Consider the following 10,986-nt stretch of genomic DNA (forward strand, 5'->3'; position numbering starts at 1 on the left):
TTGATGCCCTAGAGTAAAGTTAAGCAAGAATTTTCATTCCTTTGTAAGTGGTTTGGCCACCACTCTGAATGCTTCCTGATACTGGATTTGTAACTAGCTGCCTATGTGTCCTTGGTTGATCATTTTGGCCACTTGGGGCCTCTAATTTTCTCATCTGCAAAATAAGAGAATTGAATTAAAGGATTGCATAAGTTTCTTCTAGATGTAAAAGTTCTATGTATAATTTTTCTAATGCCTAAGGTCCTATAGTTGTATATATATGCAGTAAATTATTTTTTAAATAAGTTAAAATATATATACATTGTTAAAATATATATACAAAGTCCCTAAATTCTTCGTTAAAATTGCATTGTTAAAATATATATACAAAGTCCTTAAATTCTTAAAAACAAAACAAGAAATGCTAGAAAGCTATGCAGCTCTTTAAAGCTACTGAGTAGCTCTGTTCCTTCCTCTTTCATGCTCCTTTTATGAAGAGATAGCTTCACTTTTCCATAGAATACAAATCAAAGCCTGCACTTCTTTTGGTCTTTCATTTGGAGCAGTGGAAGTGATTGCTATACCCCAAAATATCAGTGAATTGTTGCATTGAAATAATATACTTATTTAACATGTGATGGCAGTTGAAGCCTTGAAAGCAAATAATAAAGTTTGAAATGTTATTTTAGAAGCATAATTTGTTTTGTTAATGTGTGTGCCTATAAAAAATTTAATTTTTTGCCTTTATGCTCATTTTGGAAATAATAGATATTTAATTAAGTTCTACTGTTCATTTAAAATATTTTATCAAAGGAATTCAGTTTACACATATTTGAAGTAGTCTCTATTGTGTAAATCAATGTTTTGATCCTGTAAGTTCATCACTTGCTGATTTCTGTAATGTATCCATCTCTTGCCTGAACTACACACACCAGTGGTCTTCAGCATGTGATATGTGTTAGGATCACCTGTAGGGCTTTTTAAAAATATGATATTCAGGTCTCACCTCAGACCTAGTAAATCAGTCTTAGGGAATGAGGTCCTGAACATAGATGCTGAAGTGCTCCCCCCATTATCCTGATTCATGCTAGAGGTTGAAAACCAATACCCTGAATGTCTTTGACAAGAGTTGATCTGTTTGTTAATTGGACTTACGTCAACATCAATGCTGGCCTGTAAAAATGTAGTGATGATAATATCATAAAATTCGGTTCTTTCAAAATTTAACATTAATTAGCATTTATGTTTGATGCTAGCAGTTCACTCAAAAAATATTCAACCAATTCATTTTCTAATCATTATTGTTAATTTAATATGAAGTATAAGAAGTATGATACAAAAATGTAGGAACCCTAGGAAAGAAGTACTTGATTTATTACTTCAGTTTAACTTGTCCTTGAAAGAATTTGTGGCTTATGAAAATTAGATGTTATAATTTTCTCTCATCCTTAGATTACTAATACTCTTAAAATCATTTGTTAGTATTTTGACAATATAAAACTTCATGTTATTGAAATATGTTTTAAATCTTCAAATTGTTATTCATCAAATCCACCACTATTTGTTTTTGCTTATCTTTTCTCCTAGGTTTTAAAGGGGTTCTAATTCTCATTTATGTATATAAGCAACATATAGTTATACATTGCTCAGTACATTTTTATGTTAATGACCTTAAATGTAAAGTTGAGTGTAGTATAATGGATTTTCCAAGTCATTACACCAATAGTATTCATAGTATACAGTACATCCTTTCTAGATATATATTTTGCTTCCATTAGCATTATTGACAGTTATTTGGAAAGAACATTTTTTAGGGCCCATATTAATATGGTACCAAAAATATACTGGGCTGGGAGGATTAATATAGAGATATGTATTAGTCAGGGTACTGCAAACTTCCAAAACTGATAAATCTCAATGCAGTGTCAGAGTTCTTGTGAGTATAGTCAATGTGAGTGTTCTTACTGGAGTGACCTTCCATGCATGTAGTTTACCTCATCCTTCATCTAAGTTCTCAGTCCTCTCTATTAAACTAGTGGATAGAGAAAGAAAGACTGAGTAGGCACACCTGCCCCTAGCCACTTTAGCCTGGAGGTGACACAGTTCATTCCATCCATCATAAGATCATGCTTGTGTTGGAGAGAGCGCGGGAAACATAGTCTAGCTATATTTACAGGAGAAAAAGAAAAATGGTTTTGATGAGCATGTAGCAGTCTCTGTGACAGCCCTGATTCTGCCATGAATGAACTCTGTGATTCCGGGCAAGGCACTCAATCTGCTTGACTTCAGTTCCTTTTACTTTTAAAAGTAAAGGATCAACAGGCTTTTTCTTTTTTTTTGGTAAAGTTTCTTAGATATTTCTATTAAGAAAATTTTCTTAAGATATAGTGGGGCTTGATTTAACAAAGCATTTGTCAGAATGCTAATCTTAAATGTGAAGCTGATGAGAAATGAAAACCACGCTATGGCACAGTTGGTGGTTTTGTAGTTAATTGCACAACCACTGGATGTTGATTACTTAATTCAAGTGATCTTGGAGAAGAGATCTTGTGGGGGTGATTTCATTCTTAGTACTAATTTTTTACTTTTTACCATTTCAATCAGTAAATCATATGAAAATATAGAATTTATACTCTTCAAATTATAATTTGGAAATTTCAGATTATTTTTAGGTACCTGGATTAGGCCATCAAATTCCTTTAACCTGTAATATAAGTTGTAGTTTACCAGAGCTTTTGAAGACTGGCCAGAATAGCAAATGAATTATTTATAATACATTTTATGACAATGTTTCATATTTTAAATATCTTATAAATGAAGCGTGGAACATAATCCATTTTTAAGTAAAGGATGACTTTAATTTATATCTCCAAAATAGTTTAATCCTTCCTGCCTTCAAAAAATGGTTTCTTACACCCTTAAAATAATGTTAGAAGATATGGCTATTAATATGAATATAGCTTGGCTCTTTTTCAGCAGAAATGTTGTGTTGACCAGAGAAGAGACCTCAAAAATGGGCACTGCAAAGAATATGGTTAGCTATTAACTAACAGATGCCCCATTCACTCACAATGTTTGCAAGACACACATAGGATTTGAGCCATCATTGATTTTTAAAAGACAAAAATGATGAATGATTTACATTAATATTGACTGATAGTATTGATTACTTCTATTACATTTGAAGGCTTTAAAAGCACTTGATAGGAAAGATTTTTTTAATGTAATGGTGATATTTCAAAATGTGTATTCTCTCTCTTTTCAGGACTTCCAATAGTAGTCAGACATTATCATCCTGCCATACTATGGAGCCATGTTCATCAGATGAATTTTTCCAAGCCCTTAATCATGCTGAGCAAACATTTAAAAAGATGGAAAACTATTTGAGACATAAACAGTTATGTGATGTCATTCTCGTTGCTGGTGATCGCAGAATTCCAGCCCATAGGTAACTGTTTTTTAAAGTTCTATGCGTGTGAAATATTCCCTTGATAATTTAGTTATATATGTTGTGATAACTTGTTCCAGTTGACCATTAGGGTAGAATGTTTTGGGGTAGGAGTTTATTTCATGGAATTTCTGCAAAAACAAACAAACAAACTGCATATGAAATTATTACACATTAAATGACCCCAAAAGAGTCACTTTCCTTCTGTAAAAGCATAAAAAAACACACTAGCCTCAGATCAGTCACTATTGTTTGGCATAGATTTCAGCTATAAGCAGCATTCATCCCACCTAATTCTACATATTAAATAACTTTAAATAAACTCAGTGGAATTTAGAGCTGTGAGTATTTAGAATCAAAAAAGCTGGTGGAATGGAGTGGCAAAAACTGTTAAGAATTTTCTGATAACCCTAGCTGTCCCAACTTCTATTTGCTGACTTCCAAGAAATCTGAGAGGTAGTGGTGCTGGAGAACAAAAGCCTTTAACGCAAATGAAGTATTATTTCCTGATGTAAGAAAAAGAATAAAAAGAGCTGTTTACTAAATAACAAGTCATTATTTTTCTTCTAATAATTTCATATTCTGTTGTTTAGTGTTAATTACCATTATGATCTCAAAGGTTTTTTAGTGCTTTTCATATTAATTAACATCCTGTCCCAAAGGTTCTGTTAAACCCTCCAAAGTGGAAGTAAAATCAGGACAAATGGTCTTGGTCTTACGATTTTCAGTGACTTAAATCAGCATGAGATGCTACTACGTACTGTGACAAAAAGTCCATGTTACATGCATCAATTTATTAGAGAAGGTATTTTAACTTGAATTTCATAGAAGCATCTCAAATTCTCTATTTCTGAAACAAAACTCATTACTTACTTGTCATGCTAATATAAGCCTTCACCGAGTCACTTAGATTACCAGTGAAAGAAACTCCTAACTACTCTTCTTCCCTTAATTCTTTCCCCTACATTCTGTTTTCTACACAGCTGCCCGAGTGACCTTTTAAGTAGAACTCAGATCCAGTCTCTCCTCTGATCAAACTTCTCAATGACTCTGTCACTGAGTGTGAGATAGCCCAAATCCTCTCAGAGTGGCCTGTGTGATCCAGCCTGTCATGGTCTCTTTAATGTGCTATGCTACTGCTCTTCTTGCTCACTCTGCCTGAGACACACAGACCCCTTGTTGTTCCTCACATGAACCATGCATGTTGCTCCTGCCTTTGGATTTTTTCACTGGCTGCTCCTCTCCCTGAATGCTGTTTCCAGATTCCTGTATGACTGATTCCTGCACCTCCTTCGATTCTTTGCCCAGTTGTCACCTTTCAATGAGACCATCTATTTAAACCCACCTCCCACTCCCCATTACTCTTTACCCTATTTTTTTCCCCATGGAACTTACCACTTTTAAATGTACTACAGAATTTATTTCTGCTGTGTATTGTTTATCTCCCTTCCCTCTAATATGTAAGACTCTATAAGAGAAGAACCTTTTCTCTATTTTACACTGGTAATGTCCCAAGTATCTAGAATAGTGCCCCATACTTATTAGGTATGCATTAGAATTTTAGAATGTTCAGTGAATAAATGAATGAATAGGCATTTCTCAGAAGATGAAAGCTGAATGGGCAATAAACATTTGAAAAGATCTTCAACCTTACTAGAAATCAGGTGTTTAAAACAACAGTGAGGTACCATTTAGCACTTTGCAGATGGCCAAAATTTTTAACATCTGACAATATTGTAGGGAAGTATTAACTCTTATCCAATCTTGGTAGGGGTTTAAACTGGCACAGCACTTTGGAGATTAGGCAGACCTTAGGACTCAGCAGTGCACTTTTGGGAAGGGAGGGGAATGGAATGAGAGAGGAACACAGAGGGAGCTTCAACTGTTATCTGTATTGTAATCTCTATTTCTTTTTAAAAAGTGGATAAAGTAAATATATAAATGTGCCAATATGGAAATATCTTCAAAACATATCAAATGAAGAATACATGTTACAAAAATGTATCTATAACCTGTTTTGTTTATATGTGACTATCAAAAATCTAGACAGAGTCATAGCTAATATAGAGTAATGTATTATTATAACAAAATATAGTTTTATAGGTTATAACAAAAATAACTTGCTAAAACTGTTCTCAAGTGTCTCTCAGATATTTACTACTTCTATGATTAAATAAAAAAAGTAACCGGTTTTTTTTAAAAGTGATAAACAGAAAATAACCTTTATATTTTTCTCCTTTATTTATTTATTTATTTTTATTTTAAAATTTACTTATTTATGTATTTTTAATTGAAGAAATTATTTTAAATTTTTTTTCCCTGTCTGCCTTCTCCCTCCCTCCTTTCCCCACCCTCTGGTAACCACTACTCTATTGTCTATGTCCGTGAGTCTCTGTCTCCTTTTTTTATATAGTCAGTTTAATGCTGTGGGCTGGTAGCTTTTTTCCCCTGGATGTTATAAATCGATATTTGAGTAGTGAAATAATTTACCACAGCACAAAATTTTCAGTAATGGTAATTTATTATTCAAAGGAAGGAACTAGAGTATAAAGCAATTTGTCAAATTTAAAATACATTTCCCAGTACCATGCACTTTCTATGGGTAACAAAGTTTAAAAAAAAAAAAGGGAGAGGGAATAAAAAGCAGCATTTATTAATGAACATCAACTTTAATGTGGTCATTGGCTTTTTTTTTTTCTTTCTGATATGTTCTCAGATTGGTGCTCTCCTCTGTCTCAGATTATTTTGCTGCCATGTTTACTAATGATGTCAGGGAAGCAAGACAAGAAGAAATAAAAATGGAAGGTGTAGAACCAAATTCACTATGGTCCCTGATTCAGTATGCATATACAGGTAATAAGTCTAAAAATATTAATTTAAAACCTCTTAGTTGTATGTTGTATTATTAGATTTCAGATTTCTGCTTTTAATAAAGCCTGTCACAGCTAACAGTTAATTCTGCTATTATAATCACTACCCCAGCAATACCTGTTAAAAATCTCTATATTAGAACCTTTAAAATGGTTATCATAATTAAGCTTTGAATATTTTTAAATGTTAATATAAAAATTAGATTAATTCTATAATGTTTTTAAATTACTGTTTAAAATTAGAGTTACATATAATAGATACGTTACTAATGAATCATTCTTTAAAAATCCTGAAAATGAGCTATTAGTTATTTTAGCAAAAGTCACAAATAGCTAATAATCTTTTTTTATAGTTACTATTTTTTGGGGGGGGGAATGTCTTAAATCATCTAGGTCTAGAATACATGTAATGAGTTCTTATTTAGAATTATTACTGTTAACACCAATTAATTTATAAACTAAGGTCAATGTAGTCCCATAGTTAATGGATTTTTTTTTTTTTTTTATCATTAAGGCCGCCTTGAATTAAAAGAAGATAATATTGAGTGCCTGTTATCTACAGCTTGCCTTCTTCAGCTTTCACAGGTTGTGGAAGCATGCTGTAAGTTTTTAATGAAACAGCTTCACCCATCCAACTGTCTTGGAATTCGTTCTTTTGCTGATGCCCAAGGTTGTACAGATTTGCATAAAGTGGCTCACAATTATACTATGGTATGTATTTTTTGAAAAGCATGAAGGCATGTGCTCTTTACCATGTTCCTTATTGTTGCAGAATTATCTACATGTTGCTGTTTCCCATGACTCTGCCACATGTCTCAAAGCTCAGGTACACTGTCTGATGTATCATATTTTCACTGAGTTATGAGGTAAAAACACCAAATAATATTTCTCCTGGACATACGAGTCAAGCTTTAAGTTACCACAGTTACTAAGAAGCAGAGCAGTGGCTTAAGATCGTTCTATTCAAGATTTTCAGATATGTGTTTTAAAGTTGGATTTTCTCTCAAACATTTTACTTTGTAGCACATGGGTGAATTTTAAAATTGCCCACATATTCACTGATAGAAGTTGGTGATGGCAATTGTAGTGTACTGGTGCAGTACTAGTACAAAAGATAGGGCGATGAAGGAGAGCTTTTATTAAGGGTAAATCTCATTATGTGTAAGAAGTATTTTTAGCAATATGGAAAGATGTTCTTATTAATTATAACAAGTTACGTGCTCAACATTAGTCACAGGGTGTTCTGATTTGGAAGCCCGGAAGATAATGGATACAGATTGATCTAGACCAGCAAGAAAATAAGGGCATGTTAAGGGCATATTGTTAGGCCCCTCTTTCATGGCCTTAATTATAGAGGGATTTGGGAGAGAGAAGGAATGTGGATTGTTCAAGAATGACCATCTTTCCATACTTGGGTCTTCACACCTGGGCAATGATTGAAGGAAGGCCGTTGTTTAAATGCTTCATTTAGGGCAATAGAGTTTCTTAGGAAAAGAATGTGAACATTCATATATACATATCAATTATCCACATCACTAATTTTATTAACCTTTAGGAGACATTTTTGTTAACCCTCCTGTCCATCCCCCATCCTTCCACCAAAATTTTTTATCAGTGAAGGGTTGATAGTATTTTAGGAATCTCTCACTAGAGAAACAGAGATCTGAAAAAATTATAATAATGGATATTTACAACTGTTAGGAAGATTAATTCTACCTACTTCATAAGCTTAATGTGAGGATTAAATGAGTTAATAGAAGTTTAACACTTAAAGCAGTAATTGACACATAGAATACCCAGTCCATAAATGATATCATCATTGTCACCATCATTGTATAGATTTACTCTCTTCAACACAGTTAGGGATTTATGTGCGTGAACAAAAGCACTCATACAAAAGCACAATCTTTATGATTCGTTTTCTCCCTGTGGTATAATTACTTTACAGAAATGTTCTTGTTTATGGATGGCCAAAGTGCTTCAAATGAAAAAATAGAGATTGTGCAACAGAACAATACTATATAGACCTAGCATAGTATTAGGTTAACATCTTTTAAATTAAGTCCTTTGAAAGACTGTTCCCCCTCCGTTTTGATCCTTCCTTGTAGAATTCTCATTTTAACCATTATAGCACAGGTTCTGATACTTTTTAGAATAACGTGACTATGAATAAAATAAAGCTAGATTTTTTTTACCTTTATAGTCAGTTCATAATTTAAATAATATCTCTTTTCTAGGAAGGAGTTTTATTCACATGAAAACATACATATGCATTTAGATCTCCAGTTGTTTACAGTAGAGGCACAATTGCTGCTTTTTAAAGGCTTAGACATAAATTAAATGTTTTTAAAGCTCTTTTCATAGCCAATTAGTTGTGGTAGTTTTTTTTTTTTTTTCTCAAGCCATTATTTGACATTATTCAGTTGCAGCAGAGACATGAAATTGAATTCTAATAACAATAAGTAATTTAGAGGCAGATTGTGTGATTTGAATTGCTATGGGAACTGAATGAAAATGTATAACAAAATTCAATCTTCAGTTTAAATAAATCCTTCAGTAATTCTATTTGCTTAAAAACTGTTCCAAAGGGGGAAGGGGCATAATGTTAGCAAGTGTTTGGCAGCATGATAGATGTTTGTATCATAAAATAGACTCAAAATGTGCAGTAAGCATAGTGCCACACTTGGTAAATGGTGCACATACTTGGGATGTTCACTGATCCTGCATGAATACAAGTAGGAAATGATGAGGAGTTCCTTCTTGTAATCCTGAAATCTAGAAACTTTTGTTCTTGTTCTGACCACCTCTGAACTTGACCTGGAGCAAGTCATTTAACTTCTACAAAAAAATCTAAGACTGGTTATGTCATTACAAACATTTAATGTCAGTATGGATTTATATAATAAATATAAACATTTAATTTAAAAATTTTAAATTTTGTTTCTCGATCTAGAAAACCTATAAAAATATTGAATTTTGCTAAAATATCTACTTCAAAACCTGATGCTTTTGAAAGGCACTTGGAATTTAACCTTAAGTTCAGTAGTATTTCTATAAGTTGATGAAAAGCTTGATTTTTATTAAATATGAATTATACTAGAATGGAATGGGCATTATTCTGAAATAGGTATATCAACAAATAAACATCAAAATGAATATTTATATAATAGTCCTTTTCTCATTGATGAAATGCAGTTAATATATTGTGAAAGTATTGCAGTAGTTACATTGCTGTTATAGAAATGTTGATGACTGTACTATACTCTATACCTTTGAGCAGTTAGAAATGTGTATTTGATTTCTTTAGTCTTAGATAAACATCTTTCCAAGTATCAGTATGATCTTTGTCCTTGAAATTTTTAATGCCTACTTAATAGTCCACTGAGTTACAATGCCCTCTAGCTGGATATTTCCTATTTTTTACTATTACAAATAGTAATACAGATAAGCATCATTAGAGAAGCTTTATTTTCCTCTTGTAAATTATGTATGAAGGATGAAACTACTAGTGGGATAACTGGATTGAGAGCTTCAACATTTTTATAGCTTTTGCTGTATGTTACCAAGTCATTTTATAATGTCAGTATATAATGGAGTGGAACAGTTTGCTTGAAACCACCTCAGCATTGAAATTTTATTAAAATATATTTCTGAAAATGATAATAAATCATTTAAAATAGATTCATTTTGGCATCTTGAACAAATCATGATGAATTGAAGCAATTGAATTTAGTTAATTATTCATGTATGGTTTTCCTCTTAAAAATTTCTACAGAAGGAAATGTCAACTCGAGATATATTTTAGATTAATACCTAACTTGGGTTACTGCAGGCTATATGGAAAATATAACTCTCATTTAAATATAGAAGATAGTTCCTGAGAGTCCTTATTCTAGCTCTAATTTAAACAGGCTTAGCTATTTTACTAAAACTGTATATGCGGAAACAGTCACAACACATTAGGAAGTATAAGAAAAACATTAAAGGACAATATGTCTAGCATTTGCATTTATATTATAACTATAAACAACCCAAGCATTAAGATTGGTGATCTTGTATACCAGAGAGTAAATTTCCCTTCTCTTCAGATTGCTTAGCATAATAGCTTCGTAAAGGTCATTTTCTCACACCTAAGGGCATTTCCATCTGCCATTTCCATCTGCCATTTCCATCTCCCATTAGGCCTGATTCTAGAGAGTGGCCGAAACTGAGTCATCATCAGTCTAAGGTCCTGGAGTCCCAGCGCATTCTAGGTCAATGCTTTTACTTTGGCTTTTTTTCCTAGGAGACCTTGTACACAAATCAGATTAGAGGAGGTTAAAGTTTTCAAAACAGACCTAAAATCCTGGGTGGTCTTATAAATAACATTAAAACATTTTTTAAAGGCCCATTTGGTCTTAGGATAGTTGTAAGGATATATACTCTTCCTGGGCAGTCTGAGAAGACTTCTGTGGTGCAGAATGGTCTTGGGAAATCTGACCAGCATGTAGACCATTTTTGAGTAAGAGAAATAACTTCACAGCTCACCCAGGTATTTGGCTTCACTTTTGGCCAAAATCTATGGAAACTACAAATCTAAACTAACTTTCAGTGTTAGAATATCATACATCTCAGTGTCTAATTCATTTTTTCTATCTTCCTTTGAAAGACCTGCCAAAACTATTCCCTAACTTGAGCAAAACAATACCT

At 32.7% G+C, this 10,986-nt stretch overlaps 1 protein-coding gene across 1 annotated transcript in view; it reads left to right on the forward strand.

The window, feature by feature from the left end:
• Positions 1–10,986, forward strand: part of KLHL5 (kelch like family member 5) — a 57,175-nt gene that overhangs the window by 11,270 nt on the left and 34,919 nt on the right. Inside the window, exons 3-5 of the mRNA XM_023533969.1 lie at positions 3,245–3,427; positions 6,144–6,280; positions 6,812–7,008. Coding sequence (XP_023389737.1) covers positions 3,245–3,427; positions 6,144–6,280; positions 6,812–7,008 — 517 coding nt within the window. The remainder of the gene's footprint in view (positions 1–3,244; positions 3,428–6,143; positions 6,281–6,811; positions 7,009–10,986) is intronic.

This window comes from Pteropus vampyrus, unplaced genomic scaffold, assembly GCF_000151845.1.
Source record: "Pteropus vampyrus isolate Shadow unplaced genomic scaffold, Pvam_2.0 Scaffold5, whole genome shotgun sequence".
NCBI classification, from domain to species: Eukaryota; Metazoa; Chordata; class Mammalia; order Chiroptera; family Pteropodidae; genus Pteropus; species Pteropus vampyrus.